Consider the following 22,979-nt stretch of genomic DNA (forward strand, 5'->3'; position numbering starts at 1 on the left):
TTTGTCAACTAAAAGATGGTAAAAATATTATTTAGTCTTCTATTACAAAAAAAAAAAACCAATAATATAATTTCACAAATCCAAATTTTATTGTTTTTATTAAAGTCTCATTTAAAGGTAATGTTAAGATATATCTAGCATAAAATAAAATAAAATAAAAAACCTCACTCCCACAAGAGATTTTTTAGTGTACTCGGAATACGAGGTGATATACTATACAATTGCTGAGATGTTTATGTTAAAAAATTAATAACCTAAAGAATAAAACTTTCATCCACTTATATAATGACACATAATGTACCCATCTGTGTTCCAGGCACAATGAAAAATTTCTTCACCCCACCCACATTCTTTCTCCCTGTTCACACACAAAGTGGAGGGAGAAGATAGGGTTAAGCAGACTCCATCTCGCATCATCATTGAGATTTGAAAACATAAAGTCGTCCAACAACCATTGTCCTCAACGAAATTTGAACGCATCAAAGAAAGTGAGATGAGATGGAATTTCAATTTGATATCATAAAAGATATATAATACCCTTGTTTTCTGAAGAATCTCAACTAGCTTGAACATTGCCATCACACAAAGTACAAACTGAAGAATCTCAACTAGCTTGAAGATATATAATCAAAAGGAAAACTAATAAAAAGGACTTGAAAACTTTGAGTTTTAACGATAAGGATAAAATAAAAGGAAAAGTGAATAGTATCAAGTTTGACTTTTTAGTGTAAAAATGTAATTTTTCGTTAAAATGAACAGTACTCTTCAATCCGGGTTTTCGTATATCCACCCCACCGGTGAAAAAACTTGCACTCTAGTCGAGCTCACAATGATCCGAACCATCCACAATGGCGTCAGTAGGAAAAACAACAATGGTTAACAAAAGTTAAAAGTAAATAAAATGCATTCTGTTGAGACACGACAGTGTCGCTACTAAACACTGATCACTGAGGAATTTGCCAACTCTACATGTCTTCCTCAAATACAAGGAAGCTGAAGCGTGGCGCCGGAGTCATCCGCCCCACGCCTCATGAAAGGGAAAACAAGGGGTTTCAATAAAGGAAAATAGAATACAAGTATAATTGGCAATTTTATTCTTTTTAAAAGTATAGCGCAACTATTTTCTCAACTCGCTCACATGTGATGAGATCCGTACGATTCTGACATCTGTGTTGGACTCATCGTATGTGAGAAAGTCGGGTCATGTTTTATCTTTTCTTGTATCGTTTTCTTTAGGATTATATGGAGTTTACAATATGTAGTTGATAGCATGCTATCCTGAACTATGTGCTCAATTGTTCACCTTGATTTCCAAGAGCCGGTCAACTGGTTGCCTACAGACGGGGCATCTGTTTGTCTGGAACCTCAGAACCTTGGCACAACCACTGCACATGCACTGCAGTCAAAAAACAAAATATTAGCCAGAAGAAAAAATCAAGACAAACCTTACTCATACTCAGATTACAACGCTAGTATGCAGCTCACAAGATGAAACACCAACCAAAATACTGTAAATATCGGATAAAGATAAATCCTGCAAGGGAGTTATACAAAGTGGATTTTGGCCCATACGCAACACTCCTTTATATTTCTCTGAGGGAAAACAATGTTTTGTGGGGCTAAATGAATGTCTGGAGGAAAGCGCGATGGTGGAGGGGGACGATGCATTTTTTCAGCCACAAAAGTTATGAAAGTTAGGGACGTCTCCAACAAACTATGCAGTTCGAGTGGAATTGTGTGGAGGTTTACAAGGATAGAATTTAGATTCAATATCTCTTGTAAGCAAAAACAAAATAGTACTTCAATAAAACGTGTCTTCATCCAAACTACAAATAGAAGACGAGGTAAAGAATAGAATCTCTACGTACCATGTGCCGGCATGGGAGGACAGTTGTGTCTCGAGGTTCTGACAAGCAAATTATACATTCTTTGCCAGAATCATTTCCATTTTGATCATTTTCAACTGAATTCCCAATACCAAAGATCTCCTGCAGCTCGTACCTCATACCATTCACCCACAGTATCTGCTTCATCACCCGCACTTTGCACTCCCCATTCTCCTTCTTTTCAAACACCGCCTGGGTGATCTGAGAATTCCCAGCGGAATTTCCATCCGATTCCCGCTCACCATCATTCAAGGGGAAGGATTCAGCCTTCACCACAAGAGGATAAACTTCTACGTCACCCTCTTTTGTTAACCCTATGTCCTCAAACACCGAGAAGTCAATCCCAGTTCCGGAAGGTTGTCTAAACTTTTGACCAAGGCCCTTCTCAAAAGGCACTGTAACAGATTTAAGCAAGCCTTCCTTTGTTGCTATCAGTTTACAGTCTACATCTTCTTTAGCAAAAAACATAACTGTCATGCTGTGGCACAAAAAGGGGAATAAATAAATAAGTAAAAGGATCACATATAGAAGAACCATCAAATGAATGTATTTAACAACGGAATGGTTAACAGCATCATATGAAGGGGTTTAACAACTGAATAAGAAATTTTAGACGCATAAATACAGAGGTTATGTTTCATTTCTTATTTCTTTTAGCGCAAAACAAACAATTGATTATTTCCCATCAAGAAATATTAGACTCTCATCGTCTCCATGTCTGTCACAAATAACGTCGACAGATTTGTATGTCATTTTACACCAGGGCACAAGCCTCATAACTTCATTTAGTAGTTCATCTGCCTTAGGCCCTTAACCTCTATCATTAGACAATTGTATCAAAGTAATAAGCTTGACGGTTGAGCTAAGCAATATGTTTCCTTCTTTGGTCCAGTGGAAAAACCTATGTTTTTAAAAAGTTGACTTGACTATGGCAACTCGCAATGAAGAGGCATGTATATATTGCCTAACACAACCACTAAGTATCACCAATAAACCGCACAATCAGCTCGAAACAAATTCAACCAATCTAATGTCATCAACGAACTACATCTTTTCAAATCCTTAGTCAAACATCACTGCTCCAATGATCAAAGCTTACGAAAAAATACTCTCATAAAACAGGTGTCCATGAACTCAAGAAATTTACCTTCCGGGCGCAGCAGCATCAAACGTGAAAGCAACAACGAACCTCCCAGGATTCTCCTCATCCGGCTCAACCCTCAAAGAGTCTTTCTTGATATTCACGTCATTCTTAATGGTGACCGTCTTCTGATGTTCCACAAAGGGAGCACCCTGAGGGGGAGGAGGGGGTGCACCGAAAGGGAACTGCCCGTGAACCCAATTGGCGGGAGTGGGGCCCATGTAGACCCCGGTGCCGTGAAAAGACTGCGGATACGGACCCGGCACAGGCGGCGGCGGGTGGAATCCGGGGTATTGGAAGAACTGGGGCGGATTTAGGTTTGATCCATTTGGATATAGAGACGGGTATTGACGGTACTGGGGTGGATTGGAGTCTGGTCCGTTGGGATATTGAGATGCATGAGGTGGTGGTGAAGCAGCAAAAACATGAGTGCCCCCAGACATTTGGGGTTGCGGGCGGTGCCTCCGGCGACCCCCGGAGGTGGTGCTTCCAAAATTTCCCATTTTCTCTATATTTGGAATTTCAGTTTTCACTTTTTTTTGTATTGAACAATAAAAAAAAACCTTCAAATTTTGAATCTTTCGTTTGGCAGATGAGAAACCTGAAGAAAAGATGCACTGAAAATGTTGGAATTTATTAATTTTTAGATCAGAAAATCATTTCCATCAATCACATACGATCAAATTCACAAAACAAATTAAGAAAATTAAATTATGACGAAATCCAACAAGAAAAATGATAAATGAGATTGAAATGAAAAGGAAAAACGCACCTTGAGAAATTCTTGTGGATGTGTTGTTTGCATTCTAGAGAGAGAGAGAGAGAGAGAGGGAGAGAGGGGAGAGAGGGGAGAGAGGAGGTTGAGATTTTTGAATGAATGAATCTGGAAATGGGATATTTGGGGTGTCTGTCTGTCCACCGACCCAACTAGCGACAACGTCCTACGTCCACCGCGACAACCTTGGGAAAGAAAAGATACGCGTAAACTTTCTTCTTCTTCTATTCTTGCTTCAAGTGCCATCTCACCGTGTATCTGGATCAATCCTAAATTAAATTGCACTATTTTGTTTTGGTTTGTTTTTGTTTATTTTTGTTAGATTAGATGTTCGATTAGCTACCAGCGGGATTTGAACTTACGCCGTCATGCAATGGCTTAACACATATTCACTACTGTTGTAAAATGTCACTTACTTGTTTGCTTTTTTTGGTTGGGAATGAAAAACTTTCTGCTTTTGTTCTTTGCAAATTACAAAGTTTGGATGCGAGAAATAAATTTGAATTTAGACAAAAGTCAAAATTTAGAAATCGACATACAATAACACTTGGAATTTCATTTCTCTAATTTCCAAGTTTAAATTTTATGTAAATAATTGTCACCTCCATATTTCCGTAAGTGAAAGCATAAAAAAAAAATACAAAATAACTCAACCATGAGTGGCTGCCACCGCCACCCACCATCATCATCACCATCACGACTACCACCACCACTACACACCGCTGTCTACCACACTGTTGCCGATGCCAACACCCACCATCATCCCCACCATCTTCACCACCACTACTAGCACATTTCCTAACTATTATCTCTCATTTTATATATTAATAACTCTCTACGCACTTTGAAATTTCTTTTAGAAGATTAAGCAAACAAGAAAGTTCACAAAGTTTTTAAAATAAAATTTAATCATTGTTGCAGTCCTATTAGATTAGGAATATGATTGTGTAAATAATTTTAAATAATTTTAACCTGAATGTTATTATTATTTTTGCTTCTACGATTAACCTGTTTGGTCTCAATCTATTAAATTAATTAAAAGTGACATGCAGTCCATTAATCTAATAATGAATCCAAAATTATTGACCTAAAGATCACTTTGGACATTAACGATTCAATAATTTATTTTTATACTTTGAACTGTTGACATACTTTCATAGTAATGAAACTCTCACACTTGAGTTCCTGAAGAAATTCAAATCCACTACACTTAAATCAACATATTGCATTCTGTATTCTTGCAGGAACCTCTCTTTTATGAACTAAACGTTCATGAACTAAATTGAACCTGTAGTTTCAAATTTAGTGCCTTTGAAACCCAAAGTTTTCACAAAACAATACACATATGAAAACCCGACTTTTTTTCATGAAAACCATGTCTTAGAATTCGAATGTTCCAACTTTGATGTTTATGGATGATTCCTTCCCATAGCACCAATCATAATCTTGTTCCCTCCAATTCAATGGATTGTCGAACCGTCACAAGTTTGATTTTCTTGATTTAGACGTTTTCTATTAGAAACCATTTTATGTGGGGTACAAGATGTGAATCTCCACTTAACTATCAAAAAGCTGAGAAACCATTGTAGCCAACAATGGCATGGAATAGATGTATAAGCTTCCGCCATGATCTTCATTTAAAGCCTTATGCCCGAAGCATTACCAACGAAGGTAGCTCCTGAACGAGGATTTCATGACTCTTTGGCTCGCTCATATGGACCGTCTAATCATGAAAGACATTGCCTGAAGCACACCATGATTACGTCCATGAATGAGTACAATTTTGAAGTTTATAAATTCGATCGAATTTTGACTAGAGAATAATTTTCTCGTCATTCCTTGTTTCTAACTTGTCCCTGAAATAGTAGTGTAGAAAGCAGGATTTTACTTAATTCTCAAATCTGATTACTACCACAAACATGAGAGAAAGGTATAGACCTAGTTCGGCTAGAGAATACCGAATCCAATTCGGGGTCTGTCTCTCTCACAATCCAATTTTGAGTCTGTTTTTTACAACATATGGTAGAATCGGGGATCATGCCCAAAGCATGATCCTTGGTACCTAAGACCTAAAACTTCAAAGAATAAGGGATAATATTCCCAAACCTCAACCCTGTAGAATTTACTTCTATCTTGATGAAATAGATCATTGGTTATGTTCTACCAATGTCGTTGAGGAGTACCGTTCTTGTAGTCAATATGTGAGACTAATTGTGCTCCATCAAACATCATTGGAAGAGTAGAATTTTGACATGGATGGCTTTGTTGGCCGAATCCCTTAGTAAACCATTTACTTTGGGAACATTTTTCTATGTTCTTGGATTCAAGTTTGGTGTATGTTTTACTTATGGATAATCTTATTGATATTGTCCTCGAATATGAGTTAATTGAATAATGTTTCTTAATATATGTGACCGATTCAATTAAACATGTGATTGGGTATGAATGTGGGAAAGTTAGTTGTCTGGATGAATGCGATACTACGCACACTAACTTTACACCTAAATCACATCTCTAACAACGACTTCAAGTTTATCCAACCTGATTAAGAGCATTGGCACGCTCCTCGTTGTATGAACGGTACCGAATTACCATTTAAGGGACCTTAAATTCTCCTTGTTGTTGAGTTTTTAAGGATATTCAAGAGAACAATGATCATAAATGAAACCACTAAAGAAAATATAGTGGAATATCTTTGCACCACATCCAAACATGAGCATGTAGCTTTGATTTGGGGCCAATGGGTTGTCTCCCAACTGGGAACAAGCCACATATGGCTAGCCTAGAGCTTTGTGATTGAGTAATTTTACTTGCTTTGGCATGATTTTTTTTGGGACACTTAGGTTGAACAATGATGCTACGACACATCTCCTTACCCGAAGTAAGGATCTTGTGCCTAAAAGCACACTTTGCCAAAGCCCACTCGTTGAGAAATTTGATTTCTATATCATTCCTCGCAAAGATATGAAACGACTCTTTTTTCACAATGGATTCAAGGGAATATATGTGGACCATATAAATACTTATGGTTTTGGTTGATGAATCAACAAACTGGTCATATGTTTGTCCACACACATGGCTGCTAAACCTCCTGGGGTTCACCACCATACTTATCCTTTAAGATCTGGGAGACTGGATAATGCCGGAGAGTTTATATCGACGGTTTTCGATAAAGTATTGCAATTGAACATTGAATTCCCATGTTCACCCCAAATAGCCTCGCCTAGCAATCATAAAGCGCAATTTAAATGAATGCCCAGATTTTGGTAAACGTACCAAGTTTTCAGTTTCTGCCTAGGGTTATGCAATCTTGTACGCAGTTATGTTAGTCCGCCTTGAGGCCCATTACCACCCAACCTATTTGACGTTACAGTTGGTTACTAGGTACGAACCTGACGATTTTCGTATTTACGCATTTGGGTGTAGATTCCATGTGCCAAGTTGCACCACCATAATGTACCAACATGGGTCCCCAAAGAAGGATGTGAATCTTTGTCGATTATGATTCGCCTTCACACTAGCTCTCTTAGAGCCTTTGTACGTGATCTCTTTATCGCTCATTTGCCGGTTATCACTTTAATGAGACAGTTTTTCTGCCGTTAGGGGAAGATAAGAATGTCAACGTTCTTGAAGAACGGCGCAAATTTGCATGGATGTTGCCCACTATGTCTCATCTCTATCCTCGTATCGCACAAGTGTGATAAACAAGTGTGATGAATTCTAGCTTTCAGAATTTTGCTCTAGATGCATTCTTTTGATCTAGCTAAAGTGACAAGATCATATACCAGCTACAAACATGCCTGCAAGGATAGACGTACTTAACGAATGTCGAGTCAACATCCCTGGAGGGTGTGCCACCCCCGTTGGATGGTTTGGACGCCCCTGTTGAACAGCCCAGTACAACGACGGATAGCCAGTCAATCTGTCTTGGCCTGGAGCACGACAGATCACTCGGTTCATAGGATTCACTTCCTTAGGAGAGGAAGACATGGCACAACAATGAATCTAAACTCGATCGCTATCTCAAATCATTTTCATCTTATGAGATTAATCCGCATTACTCCCGAGACTTGAAGTTCTTGGTCCCTTATACTAGTTTGGATGAGCTAAATGGAATTGAAATGAGATTGCCATCAATGATGTTTTCATTATATGGTAGCTACCGACATAAATGAAAAGCAACGATATCGAACTGTGTTCTGTTGATTAAGTGACAACGTAGAACTGATTGGACAACTAAAATTATAATCCAGGTCAAATTCCTTACCAAAGTGTGTTTTGGACCTGTCGTTCCTACACTGCCCAATGTAACCCTGTTATGTTACAAGTGGGAAAGGAAGCGTTATGAGATGAATGAAATAGTGTGATATAAAGCACGCCTTACGGCGCAAGGTTTTTCTCAAACATCCTGTGATTAATAGCAGCATTATGAAATGTGGTTAGTGTTTCTCCATGGGGATATAGATACGGAGAGTTACATGTAAGTTCCCGAAGAATTACATGGACTAGTTCAAATAGTTCCAAACCACGGAACACCTTTTTAACTTGTTTGAGGCGTTCACTTACAATCCGACAAATGTGGTATACCCGTCTAAGTGATTATTTGATCAGTCAGGGATGAATTATGCCCTTGCGTGTTAAACTATGAAGTCTTATTCCAAATTGCTAGAGTTACAGTTTATGTCGTGGACACGAATCTCACTAAGACTCTAGAAGAGCTTGAGAAAACTGCCTCGCAGATGAAGATGGAATTTGAGATGAAGGATCTTGGGAAAACTCATTTATGCCTTAACCTGAAGTTGAAACTTTGTTCTAATGGTATTTTGGTCTACTAGTCAAACTACACCCTGAAAGTGTCACATTTGAGTATACCTATGATCGTCCATACGTTATATGCAAATGAGATCCTTGAAGAGGTTATGGAATATGAAATTCCATATCTAAGTTCAACTTTGCGCTTCATTGTACTTAGCTCATTGTATTTAGACAGGACATCTCCTTCGCTGTTGATCTATTTGTAAAGATGCAGCACCATACCTACACACAACCACTGAATTGGTATTAAAGACCTATCCTGAAGGTACTACGAATTTGGGCAAATCAAATCCCAACGCATCTTCAGCGGATCCAACCCCCCTGATCCTTGGAATGATGTTTGCCTTGTTTGTTATGTTGACACTGGTTACTTATCAAACCTGCACAAGGCAAAATCCCTAAATGGTTATGTATTTACCGTTAGGGATATCGCAATATCTTTGAGGTCCACGATATGACCTTAGTTGCGAAATCTTCAAATCATTCCAAGACTCACCTTACTTCACTACGCTACAAGTGAGACATGGTTAGGAGTTCTTGTTAAGCATATTCAAAGTACTTGTTATGTTTTCATGGATCGTTGAGTCCCCACAACGATCCATGAAGATTATGCTACATGTATCAACCCGACCAAGCCATGAAACATCAATGAAGTCAACACCAAGATATATTGTGTCTACATCTACATCAGCGTATCATCAGGAGATTGAAGTCATGCAAGTAGATCCCAGACAACCTTGCAGACCTCTACACAACGTCACTGTCGAAGTCAACCTTCCAGAAGCTTGTCCGAGGAATTGGTATGCCTAACTATCATATGCAATGCTTGTAGTTCTCATTTGGAAGTTTTGTCAAACTCAGGGGGGGAGTATCCAGAAGTATACTCACTTGATCTTAATGTACTCTTTTTCCCCACAATTAGAAGCATTTTTCCCACTGGGTTTTTGCTACCTAACTAGGTTTTAACAAAGCACTCACCCCGTGCTGATCATACCCTTGTAAGCTCTTCTACTTGTGTCCAAAAGACGTATAGTTTTGACTTAATGCAACTTCTCACTTTTCTCCTTAGTCTATGGGTTTTTCTCCTACCTTGGGTTTTACCATAGCGAGGTTTTGTGAGTTTTACTTTTTTTATGCATTCTTCCGTTGATCTGAGACTCGCATTCACTCATTATGCCAACGACTTCATCAACTGTACTTGCTTCATCACTGAAGACCTAATATGCCATTTACTTGAGTATTTACACACTCAAAAGGGAGTGTTGCAGTCTTATTAGATTAGGAATATGATTGTGTAAATTCTAGTAGATCTAGGAATATGTCTTATATTCCTACTAGGAGTTTATTACCTATTAAGAGTTGTAATCCTAAAATGGTAAGGATTTTAGCTATCCTACTACTATAAATAAAGGTACAATGGGGTGGAATAAAACATACCTCAATTACGTCTCTCTCTCTTCTTTCTCTATATTGCACCTTCCCTCTCTCTCTGACCTATATAATTGTTCAGTAAATTATGCCTACAACAGTCATTTCAATTTCCATTATTTTAAAATTCATTAATCCTTATTAATCTTAGATTTATTCATTCAAACACATATAAATTTAAGATACGGAATACTATATCTTATCCATATATCACTTTTCTTCCGTTTAGGGATTCTACATTGTGTTAGGATTGGGGAACTTTATTTTTCAACACACATTCTCACTCCGTAACTTTTTTCAAGAATCTGATAATATCTATTTTCAATTCATCATTCGTAGGTTATTTTTGTAAAAAAAAAAAATCAGATAAATCCAAAACTATTAAGAGTAGTAAAGAAAATGAATAAATACGATTCTGCAAAGAAACACTAAAATTATTAACATTTAATGCAAACGGGAATACAGGTGATTTTTGGTAATGTATTTACATGTTCCATTCAACTTTAAGTTAATGATGCTAGTGGAATTTCAGAACTTGGAAAATGCCTTCTCTTATGTCGGCAGATTTGGAAAATGCCTTCTCTGACGTTTTGTACTCCTCGCCTGGCAAGAGTCTCGACGACAACTTCAATTTGTGACGAGGAGTACTTATATGTGAATGATGACTTCGATAAATTTTGACAGTTCAGTCAAGGATGAATTTTGAGAATGGGAAATGGCTAATTTTCAAAAATTTCTTGAAAATTGTAGGTAAGGTTTCAATGGGGGCAAGAAATAACTAATTTTCAAACTTTTCCTACAATATGTAGTCATTTGACACCCTCACTCAATCATTTTTCTTGCATAAACTTGGATAAGCTCAATCAAACTCTCGTCATGAGATTTAAACTCTAGCCCTTCTATAACAAAGTGAAAACAGGTGCCGCTAGACCAAATGGCTTGGTGGTAGACAATTAAGGAATCACTTACCATTACATGTCTCATAAATTGTTCAACTACCAAGTATTCATCCTTTCCTATGATGGCATATAACAAAGTCTCAGACATATCAAACACAATCTTTCACTTTTAACTACTAATGTCATGCCTCGATCTCGACATACGTCCAGGATCGACGTGCTACAGTAGACTGTTGGGGGATGCCAGGAAATACAAACTGGAATACTGAATTGAAAATAACAATAGTTACCATTGTTAAAGGAAAAGTACAGGGGTCACCTAACACTCCAAATTCTCTGAACTCTGTCTGCTACCCCAAAGCTCCTCGTATCTACTAAAACCTGCACAATCGCTCCTACACCATGGGAATGGTGCACCAGGCAAACAACTACCCGGATAAGCCGCAAAACTCGTGTGAGTGACAATAATTCAACGTATGTGATAATATTAAAAACCATCAATCGATCACGGTTATAAACGTCGAATATAAAATCATATTTTATGAAATCATCATCAAGTCACTGAAAATCCTGAAGGAGTCACCCAGACATCCAACGGCTCGTCTGAAACAAGTCACAAAAGCTCACAACCATAAATTCATATAATACAATGAAACATAGGGCTAAAGTGACACAGTTCAGCCGAAGCCTACATCTCTGAAGCTATCTTAATCCAAACTCAATTCAAAGAATCAACAAAGCAATTAATCTGGTTCCGAACCTCTCAACAGAATGATAATACCAAATGGGATTCCGAACCACTCAACGGAATCACGAAGTAGAAAGGGTTCTGGACCTCTTAACGGAATCCGAGTGGATACGATTCCGGACCTCTCAACGGAATCCAGACGGAGCAGGGAACCGGACCACTCAATGGAACACTAGCGGAAACTTAGTTCTGAATCACTCAACGGAACCGAGCGGAAGGCCAACAACCATAATGTACAACGGCTCAAAGAAACGAGACAAGGCACAAGTTACTCAATTTACAAAAGCTCAACAAAGTGAAACAAGGTACAAATACTAAATTTAGAACGAATCAACGAAGCGAGAAATGAAATAATGAAATGGGTTATGAAACAAGCTTTGAAGCAACAAACCCCATGGCAGTGGGTTAACGGTCCACTACTAGCCCTCACATTTCATCACACATGCCAATCATACAATTTAAACCATATTTCAAATATACACATCAAATCTTATTTCATAAACATAAATCGATGGCTAAGTATTAAAAATAACAATTCAATAGAAAACACATTTAGAAAACCAAGTCATATCCACATAGGATAACAATTATGAAAACAGGGTAATCACCAATATCACATACATTAAAGTCACTCACCTGGAGTCCGCGCTAACGCACCCTAGCACAAGAATTGAGACATCACGCACTATCGTCGCCTAAAACAAATTACAAGTCCACATTTAGATTTCCTTCAATAATTCACATACTCAAAAACTCTCATATGCCTCCCACAACAACATTTAATGAGAATCAAATCGTCGTTCAAAGGTAGGGTCCATGATCCTACGTCACTTGCTCCATAAGATCCAACCACTATATTTTCGATTCGCAAGTTCCTAAGGTCCATAAATAATACGTACTATAATGTATCGAAGTTTGGTGACTATCCAACGGTCGGATCGTCAATTGCTATAATGTTCAAGTGGCGGACTTTAAAGAAATTTTGCCGGATTCTACAGATTTTGCAGATTTTCTGGGTAATCTTTAGAACTCCATATCTCATCCAAATTCGACCCATAATGTACCAAAACGAAGCTAGGGAAGTGTAGAACAAGATTATATCAGGTTGAAGTCCAAATGGTGGCCGGAGGTGGCCGGAAAATGGCCTGAAAGAGGGCTGTCCGCGGGAAAAACTGGTAACTCGCCGGAATTTCTGGGCAAACTTTAAACGTCCGTAACTTTGTTAATGCTCAACGAAATCAAGTGACTCAAAAATGAAAATCGTAGTTCTTGACAAGACAAAGAGATTGGTACCTTGCACATCAGCTAACTCACCGTGTTTTGGCTGGAAAATGGTCTAGAAGGTCACGGTTTCGCCGAATTCGTTAGAACTTTCTCATTTTTCAACCAAATCACACGATCCAAACATGAAAATTTATCTAATCAACGTGAGGAATCGATTTATGCCTGTTTTGAGTTCAAAAGATGGCTGGAAATTGCCTGAATTACGCCTAGAAGTCTCGGTCCAAAACCTTGTTCTTTGAACTCGAGGTTGGGATTCGTTTTCAATGGAACAAAACTCAAAACTAGGTTTATGGTGGTGAAGACATGCAGATAATGGTGGTTTTGGTGTTCAACAAGCTAAAATTTTTGGTGATGATGGTGGTTTGTTTCACTGGGAGAAAAGGGAGAGCCGAAAGAGAGAGTTAGGGACTTAGAAAGAGTGAAGAGTTACGGGAAAGAAGAGGAAGGAGAGAGAGGGTTCTAGAAAAGTGGGGGTGGCCCATGTGGGACTCATCCAATGATCAGACAAAAATATCACACGTTCAATTAATTATCAATTTACCAAAATATCCTCGACGTTCAAAACCTCATAAAATCTTCGTTATAATTCCGAATTACAATCCGTTTGCACCCACGCATTCGTATCGACGAGTACTATCCAAATATATAAAGATAAGTGGAACGATACGTAGGGATCAAATATGCTATAAATATAAAAGCATCGCAACTAAGAATACGAAATACGGAATACGTAATTTTAAACAGTGAAATCCAGGAACGGGATTTCACAACTACTCTGCCAACCATAGTAACAAAAAAGTTTTGGATTGTCATTTCTTTTCAAAGAGGAAGAAAAGGGTTCAGACATATCGGTGAAATGCAAATACGAAGTAAGTAAGCACGGAAGAAAACAACAGATGTCAAAGTAACTTGAAGAAAATAGATAAACTGAGATAGCGTAACAACAAAAAATTGAACAAAAATTATGTAAAAGTCAGCGTAAGGCAAGTTAGCAATGGTTTTTTATTTACTGGGAAAATAGATGTTGCATTATTTGCAACATTGAAGATTGAAAATCCAGATGAATATGGAAAATAAGATGTTGATCCAGGCAAAGAAGATACGTTAAACCAGGAAAGTCTCACTGAAGAAATATATGCTCTAAATGCAAAAATCACATCTCAGTACCTAGACAAAAATACATCTTGACCACAATGTAGAATACCTCAACCTACAAGCTAGTAAAAATATCAAGCACACATCAAAATTTAACAAATTGAAGAAAAAACTAAGTTCCCAAGTACAGAAATGGCTAACGAATTTAAATTAAATGTATGGAAATCATCCTTAGTTTAGGTTCATGGCGACATGTATCTCACATTGTAGGCTTCTAGAATAAATACTAGGATCTAAATCTACACAGAAAATTGCCCAGAGAATATCTAGATAGAAACTATAAGTAACAGACGTGTGTGCGTGTGCCTGTGCCTGTGCATGTTCAAACAAACGGTGATATGCTTCTGCCATGAAGTTTGACATATTATGTTCCCAAACTATCAATCTGGAATACTGCTGAAGCAGATTCTCATTTAGGAGCATAATTTTTTTACTAGATATCTGCTAGCAAGGGAATATTACCCTCTAAACAAAACTGAATATGTATTGACACATTTCTGAAGCACATACAGTAAGGCTAAACAAGAAGCTGATAGATTTCGACCCAAAAAAAAAAAAAATCAAGAAGCTGATAGGTAACATTTCATTATCTTGGTCGAGAAAACTGTAAATTGTGACAAAAAGAACATTATCAACTATCAAGCATCGAATTTATAAAAACAAATCATTAGACAATAACGCTTTCAATTTATTAAAATAAACAATTAAGCTGTAGACGAGAAACACAACTTGAAAAATAAATAGGAAGCAGCATACTACCCATGTGTCCCTACTTCGATCTTTTTGGAGCAAATCTTATGCAGGATCATGGAAGTATGAAACATCTCCAGATGCAGGCATGTTAAGAGAACCAAATTCTGAGCCAGGGAAATGCTATCTCAGCAACAATTAATCCTAGTCAATCAGATACATGCACAAGGAACCATCTGGGAAGGGCCACGTCAGATCGCAGAAACCAGTAACATTCTTTTGTGTTAATCTAAAAAGAATCTTCAACAACCCATAACTGCACAGTTGTACACAAACACCCCAACATGCTCTTTCACACCGATAACTTTCCAATCCAAAGTGCCATTCTTGATCCCTGACTTCGGAGACCATGAGTTCAGAACAATACCTTCACCTTCGGGACCTCGTTGCCCACCCACGACAAGAAGTTCCTTTCCACAAGCCTTGAACGCCAGGCCCCAGCCATTTGAAGAGTCAGCCCTCACTGGAAGTCTTCCTAAAACATCCCAGGTGTTCTTCCCCTTGTCATACTTCTTCACCATGTTGGTTAAATACTCAACTGCATACAATTGGTTATCAACAACTGCACAAAGAGGAGGAGCCTGTGCAGCTATATTGACAGATGGATACATACCCTCAATTTTCCTCCATTTCCCCGTCTCAAGATCATATTCCTCCCCACAAGTCAGTGAATCATTAGGACTTGACATTCCACCCATAACGTAGAATTTGCCATCCCAGAAAAAACCAGTACACAATCTACGTGGTGTGTGCATGTTGGGTAGCATCTCCCACCTACCCGATACGGAATCATATATCTCTGCTGATTTCAAAACATTTCCATTCCTATCACTCCCACCCGCAACAATAGCAATTGAACCAAGGCTACCAGACCCAAACAAACAGCGGGGCTGGTTCATTCCCTGACATTTTATCCAGCTACGATGTATTGCACTATACTTCCAAAGAGCAAAATCCAACAGTTCGCGGCCAAAAACCAACAACTGACTTCCTACAGCTAAAGACTCCTTATCCGCATGATTGAAACACTCATCACAAGGCATCTTAGGCAATGTCATCCATTTCTTTCTCACTGGATCAAATGCCTCCCACCCTCTTAAATCACACACCAGATACACCCAATGCTCCACAATTCCCAACTGCTCCCTCAACCCATACAAATACCCACTTTTAATTAACTTATAAAACCTTGTATTAATACATGACAGCGAAGCATAATCCGATCTAGAAGCCCAAGCAAGGCAATTCAAAACTACATCGTCAACAAGACCAGGGACAAGCGAATCACTTGATCCACACCTACGACGACCATCACTCATTCTCCCCTTCAAATTCGAAATAACATTTGCTCTCTCATCTTTTTCTTCTTTCCCATACTGAGCCACCGGGGAAGGCATGTTTCTCATGTTAACAAAACTTCAGTATATCCCAATCAAAACTCCCAAACAAAAAACAATCTTTATACAGGTTCCAAAAAAATCCCTACTACACAAATCTCGAATCAATCAACCCCCGATACCCAAAAAACAAATCCTTTCTTTGCAGGCAATTGATTTCCGTTGATTTAGTCCTTCCTATCAATCAAAGAAAAGTCAACATTCCAAGGCAAACTCCATTCTTAATTTCTATATCGAAAACGAAATTCGAACAATCTCAAAGCCATCCCCAATCGGATTCACAGTACAAACAAATATTGCAAACAAAATGGTTCAGAAATCTGCTTATTTCACCAAACGATCGAGAATTCCAACAACTTTTTCTCGGATGATTTCCGTCAATCCAAACACAAAAATCTGCATATTCACAAAATCAAGCACAAATTCAATACCAAAGACACAAATTTTACGAAAGAAAAAACACACATCATCAACAGCAAGCAAACAAAATCAATAAAACTATGCACAGAGCTAAGGTCCGATCCGAATCGGTAGTGGTTCGGATCTCGCCCAAAAGAGCTGAGAAAAACAACAGCTTCAAGGAATAAAGACGAAAATAAACGAAATGTTTGCGTACCTGGAAAGTGAGAAGAATCGATTTCGGATCTCAACAGTCAGGTCGCCGGCGAGTTTGGCCGGAAATTTTCCGTCGGCATATTGCCGGAGTCCGGGAGGGAGAGAAAGAGATGAGGAGAGCGAGGAGAGCGTGAAAGAGGGTTGAAGTAGGTCATATATAGCTGAGCTGAGGACAAAGGTTGGGGTAGATTTTACTCTGAATATAAAAAGACTTAAATGTCAAAATCGTACATATGTTTTATCCTATCGGTTACTTTGGACCTTATGATTTTAAGTTGGTCGAATTGGTACCTGTTTACCTTCATTAACCAATCTTAAACAATCCATTAAAGAACCGGTAAATTGAGATGTGCCTTGCCCATGTGAGTATAAATATATAATTCCACCATATGCTGATTAAATCCATGTAAGTTCAGATGATTGATGACAACGTCGCAGAAATGTTTTCTTTGTTTTCCATGTGAATAGCAAACTTTGTCAAGAGTCTTTGCTATATATTTTTTTATACAATCATATTTTACTTTGAAGTACAGTAATTTTTTTCGAAGGTAAATTTCATTACCAACACAACAAATATACATAATAGAAGGCTCGATTACAAGTTTAGCACAAAACAAGATATGAGCCCTCCAAGCAAAACAAAACCCAAACAGCTTCAAGATCCTTGTTGTACATTCACAAGCTTTCATGAATAACTCGTTAAATCCAATAATACTTTAGGCATACCCAAACTGGAGTGTGACATGTTGCATCATCAAATGATTAAGAAGGTATCCATAACATAACCATAATGTCTCGAAACGTATTAAAAATAATGAAACAATGCCTGATCGTGTCATTATTTATTTGGACAAACGATAACGCTAGTAAGTTAAATTGTTAAATATTAAGAATGAGGAGGATCAATATAGATCGAACTTACGTCAAAATACATAAAAATTATTATTTTTAGTCACTTCAGTAAAATGTCATATGAATCATATCAATGCAAAACTATATTTTTGTATAGCATGATCCAATTCTTTACGACTTTGAAGACCATAATATTCTTGTAATCCATAGCAAGGAGCCGCATGAACTTTTCTCAAAGTTACAAAGCCACGTTTCTCTGTCATTCCTCAAGATAATCGTCAAATGTGGATAAAGTGAACGTTTTGCAGTTGGTCAAATCTGAATGGCAATCTTTGGTCAAATTACGCGTGGTAAACTCGGCAACCATGGCAAGCAGTCAATATGGCGGCGTTGAGTGGGTTTTGAAAATGATGGTAAAAAGAAACTCGTTACTCAACCAGGAAAAGGAATCCTCTCTAGATTCCTTCCTTCAGATCCATTCCTTCAAATCCACCTAATCACCTAATTTGAATTAACAGCTAAAGTTATTATAATTTTTAAAAGGGTCATTGTTTGTAGCTGTTTGATCAAATTTTAAGAATCTGAATTGATTGATTAGGTGTATTTGGTATAAGGGATTCGGTGATGATCCATTTTCCTCAACCAGCTAAACAACTACCACATGTACAAAAACTTTACAGTCACCCATACTAATCTGTCACAAAGCGATAGATATAACAGATTTGTATTATTGACTACAAAAGATCACTGCCGAATAGTGAGGTCACATAAAGTCATCGCAGAAGCGAAATCACATAAAGTCGTCACGAAAGTGAGACCACATAAAATCATCGTAGGTAAATGAGACCGGATAATACATCCCTCAACGCCAAAGCCATATCTAGCCATTGTAGCAGCACAACCACAACACTCATTAGGCAAGATAACAACCGGCTACATCATGTGATCCACAAAATATATTTTAAATAAATATTCCTCTCTCTAGGACAAGCCAATTAAGTACAATGAGCAGCTGTAACCAATGGAAAGCATACAAGTACAAGAAACTCATCAAAATGTCAAAAGACGCAGCCTTTTCCATGCAAAGTACAATTTGGAGGGTGCCAAAGCCACCATAACAATTTTTTCTCGGTTGGTAAATAGGTCGGGCACGAACGAAATCCACTTATTAATTTCTTTTCTTTTTTTTTGGAAACTTTTTTCAATACTCACTCCAATTGCCAATAGGTCGGGCTAGATATTTTTCTACCTCTTGCATTCTCTTGTAAAACTTCCGTTTAAACAGTGCGAGAAGAGAATATTTCATCGTATATAATCGACACTCGCTAGTATATAAGTAACATGCATCTTGCTACTCTATTAATTTTTATCCGATAACCTAAACTTGGTGTATGTAATTTTATTAACATATTAACTACCTGTTTGCATGAAAGTGTTAAAACGCATGATCTCGAGTAATTTATTAGCAAGCATATATTGCTTCTAATTATTAGTAAATAAAGATGAATTCGGAGCATGTAAGTAAACTATTAAGAGCATTTTAATGGGCTCCTAAATGAGCTCTTAGCTAAAATATAGGGAGAAGTAGGAAAATTTCATCTCCAATCATACTATCATGCTCCTGGAATTGCAAAATTTCTAAAAGCTTCTAAATCTAGATTTTTTTTTTTTTTAAATCCTTCTTAAATTTTAGTTAAGAGCTCATTGGAGATATTCGATGAATTTAATATACAAAAACGTTATGTGAATGTGAAAAAATAAAAGAAATATTCAAAGGAAAACTTTAGCAATCACTCATGAACTATAGACCTTGTTCCACTTAACTTAACCCAACGAACATTCGATTTGGTTTTGAGCTAAACTTATTTTATACTAACGATATGTCACAATTTTTCATAATTCCATTAAGTATTAAGTACATAACCAACTTTTAGAGGCATATGAATTCCACAATTTATCATAAGAACTAAAAAGATTTAAGAGACGAAATTGAAAATTCGAAGTTCAAAATGGAACAAAATTTATAATTCAGAGAGCTAACCTTTACTTTGGTCGAGTAACTAAGAACTAGTTGACGAAGTTATCCTATTATTTGAGTGACAATAATTATTTTTGGGAGAAAATAAACTATATAAATACTAAAAAATGACACAAAATCCTCTTTGTTTTAATTTTCTTTGTATAATCAATATTTTGGAATTAGTATGTAATTCTTGTGGGTGGAGGAGTGATGGGAAATAGGATCCCCTCTAGATCCTCTTTGTGGGGATATAGATGATCAATCAATCGAGTTCGTTCATCATATATCGTACGGTTAGAAATTATTTTAAAATTTTAATTTAAAATTAAATATAAATAGTACCTAATAAAAACTAATCGCACGATGTACGATAAATAGACATGACTAATTGATCTCTGAATCCCCACAAAGATGATTCGGAGAAGATCCCGGCCCGAGTGATGGGCATGGAATGGGTCCATCGGAAAGTATATCTGTATTGTATGCCTTAACGGTTCTTCTTCTCATTTTGTGCCTACATGTTAGAAAATCCCAGTGGTTTTCGTTGATCCGACGTATCTTCTGCCACGCATGCAGATGGTCCCACTACATGTGGTTACTACTTACTGGTGTACCTGCACCATATTAGATTTCCCTTTTCCACACCAGATTTTACTTTTCATCTTTGAGAGTTCTCAAAGAATTTCCGCGTAGACAAATGAAATAGGCAAAATTGTACTATAATTGTTGACATGACAAATTATCTACTCAACTGCCTCATTAAAAAAGCATGTCACTCTAATAGAATATGAATTATTTTTGCTAATTATGTTATTTATCACCATTCGATAAGTTCAAGTAATGAGATATGTATAATACATAAACATAAACCTCAAAAATTAAGCTAAACCAATGACGATAAGTAGGGATGCAAGCATTAACAACGCTTGAGTGTGGTAATTAAAAATACACCTAATGGAGTTGAGCAAATCAAGTAAGAAAATTTTATTATTTTATTTTCATGCTTATGTGGCTTATCAAAATGGGTTTGACTACCCATTTCCCTACTCCATTGGAGATTCTTTAACTACGAGTGTAAGTTAGATAGGAATATCCAATTCCGATCAATTTGAGCTGTCACGTTCTGATCCCGACCTACATCCACGATCGACACATGACGTCACCAAATACCCGTATATCTCACATACCCCGCCTCCTGGATATGGACAAAACATAACTAAAGATTCGAATCGCATAGTAATTTTTCGTATACTTTATGGTTGCATTTAACCACCTTGTTAGACTGCCTACGTACCCTGAACAGGGATCAAGTCATTCGTAATTCATCCTTCACTACACTCAAACAATCATCTCATAACTCACTTTATTTTCAACATGATACCTCCATCCACAACATGTATATCAAATAACCAACGAAGCACAGTAATATTCTTAAGCCACATGGATCAACTAAAATAATCATAATAATAACAATCATATCCAATGTCATTCCACAATCCTGTCAATTAATCAATTCATGACTCAAAGATGAATGATCTTAGCATTTAACTACGTTAATCAATCCATGCGAAAACATGTCATTTCACGAATTTAATCAAGAAACTCTACATAATTCCCCACTTGGATTTTAAGTAATTAAACATGGTGAATCAAATGAATATTCACAAGGTCTTTTGTGGGTAATTCTCATTCACTCAAATCTAGGGTTCTAGACTAACCTTAAGGAAATGATCAAAAGCAAGGATTTCAGACTACTTAACGGAATCCAAAATATCTAGCGGTTTCTTGTAATCTACCCAAATCTATCACATGTATAATCAGTGCCTACATCATGGGAATGGTGCACTGGGCAAATCAGAACTCGGATAAGCTGCAAAGCTCGGGTGAGTGACAATAATAAAAGTATGTGATAATCAATAAAAAGAAAGACCATCAATCACCGTTTATAAACCTCGAATATAAATCATTAGTAAGAAATCAATATCAAGTCTTTGAAATCTCCGAATGAGTCACCAAGACATCCAACAACTTTTCTAAGTCAAAACACAAAGTTCTCAAAACTATAGTTCACGAAAACACTAAAAACTAGGGCTAGAGTGACGCAGTTCAGCCGAAGCCTACATACGTAACCAAACAGTAAGTGGCCCTTATATCGAATTAACCAAGCAGAACCACCCCTGTAGTAACCAAGTAGGCAGTGACCCCCTATAGAGGATTAACCAAGCAGAGTCACTCCTACGCATCTATTAGGCAGTGATCATCTATTGTGGATTAACCAAGTATGATCACCCTTAAGTATATATGGCCATAAGGATTGCCTATCACGGATTAACCAAACACGATCCATAGAAAATATGGTCCCCTATCACGGATTAACCAAGCAGGACCAAGATAACCAAGTAGGTAATGACCCCTCATCGCGGATTAACCAAGTAGAGTCACACCTACAAAACTGTTAGGCAGTGATCACCTATCGCAGATTAACCAAGCATGATTACCCCTAAGTATGTGTGTAGTGTATGGCCATACCAAAGATATAAGGATCGTCTATCGTAGATTAACCAAGCATGATCCATAAATAGTATGGTCCCTTATCAGGGATTAACCAAGTAGGACCATCCATGTACCACTGTTACATAGTGCAGACTCGGTGTTACCTAACCCTGTGACACTAGGGTAAGGATCATCTACTAGCCCTCGGTTTAACAAACATTTCAATATGCACTTCAAATGACCCTTCCACAAATATTTCCAATCCATGAATGAAATCACATTTAATAAAAATAGATCGATGACCAATTATAAAAATCACATTTTTAACAGAAAACACATTTATAAATCCAAGTCATATCCACAAAGGATACTAATATAAGAAAACAGGGTAATAACCATATCACATATATTAAAGTCACTCACTGAGACAAGCCCATAAACCCTCACTGAGTCTTTAGTAATACTAGTTTTTGTAAGTCAAATGGTTCAAGACCTGTTGACCAAAAGTCAACTCTCAGTCAACGGTGGGGGTCCATACCCTAGCAATTTAATCCGGAAGATCCATACATCACATTCTGAATCTGTGACTTCCTAAGGTCCACATTATACTCATGGAACAACATACTAAAATATCATCACGATCCGATGGTCGGATATCCGCCAATTACAAAGATTAAGTGGCAGTCAACAATTTATTTTACAAACTTAGAAATCCAATTTG

At 37.4% G+C, this 22,979-nt stretch overlaps 2 protein-coding genes across 3 annotated transcripts; both read right to left on the bottom strand.

The window, feature by feature from the left end:
• Positions 1–858: 858 nt before the first annotated feature.
• On the bottom strand, positions 859–3,978 carry LOC137742649 (probable E3 ubiquitin-protein ligase LUL2). Its single transcript, XM_068482570.1, has 4 exons — positions 3,800–3,978; positions 3,034–3,628; positions 1,869–2,364; positions 859–1,396 (listed from the first exon to the last, which is right to left on the bottom strand). The coding sequence occupies exons 2-4, from the start codon at positions 3,528–3,530 to the stop codon at positions 1,292–1,294; spliced, it is 1,098 nt and encodes a 365-aa protein (XP_068338671.1). The 5' UTR covers positions 3,531–3,628; positions 3,800–3,978; the 3' UTR covers positions 859–1,291.
• A 10,710-nt stretch (positions 3,979–14,688) lies between these two features.
• Positions 14,689–17,043, bottom strand: LOC137741734 (F-box/kelch-repeat protein At5g60570-like). 2 transcript variants are annotated; one of them, XM_068481448.1, is made up of 2 exons: positions 16,895–17,043; positions 14,689–16,674 (listed from the first exon to the last, which is right to left on the bottom strand). In XM_068481448.1, exon 2 carries the CDS (start codon positions 16,285–16,287, stop codon positions 15,124–15,126), a length of 1,164 nt encoding a protein of 387 aa, XP_068337549.1. In that variant the 5' UTR covers positions 16,288–16,674; positions 16,895–17,043; the 3' UTR covers positions 14,689–15,123. The 2 variants fall into 2 exon arrangements, with proteins under 2 accessions (XP_068337549.1, XP_068337550.1); XM_068481449.1 differs by having other exon boundaries at positions 14,689–16,455; positions 16,895–17,032.
• Between the last annotated feature and the right edge of the window lie 5,936 nt (positions 17,044–22,979).

Source organism: Pyrus communis, chromosome 8 (genome assembly GCF_963583255.1).
Source record: "Pyrus communis chromosome 8, drPyrComm1.1, whole genome shotgun sequence".
Taxonomy (NCBI): domain Eukaryota; kingdom Viridiplantae; phylum Streptophyta; class Magnoliopsida; order Rosales; family Rosaceae; genus Pyrus; species Pyrus communis.

Coding starts and splice junctions, on each gene's coding strand:
- LOC137742649 (XM_068482570.1), bottom strand. CDS start 3,530: ATGGGAAATTTTGGAAGCACCACCTCCGGGGGTCGCCGGAGGCACCGC. Junction 2,365..3,033: donor GATGCTGCTGCGCCCGGAAG/GTAAATTTCTTG, acceptor TTTGTGCCACAG/CATGACAGTTATGTTTTTTG. Junction 1,397..1,868: donor TCCTCCCATGCCGGCACATG/GTACGTAGAGAT, acceptor TTTTGACTGCAG/TGCATGTGCAGTGGTTGTGC.
- LOC137741734 (XM_068481448.1), bottom strand. CDS start 16,287: ATGAGAAACATGCCTTCCCCGGTGGCTCAGTATGGGAAAGAAGAAAAA.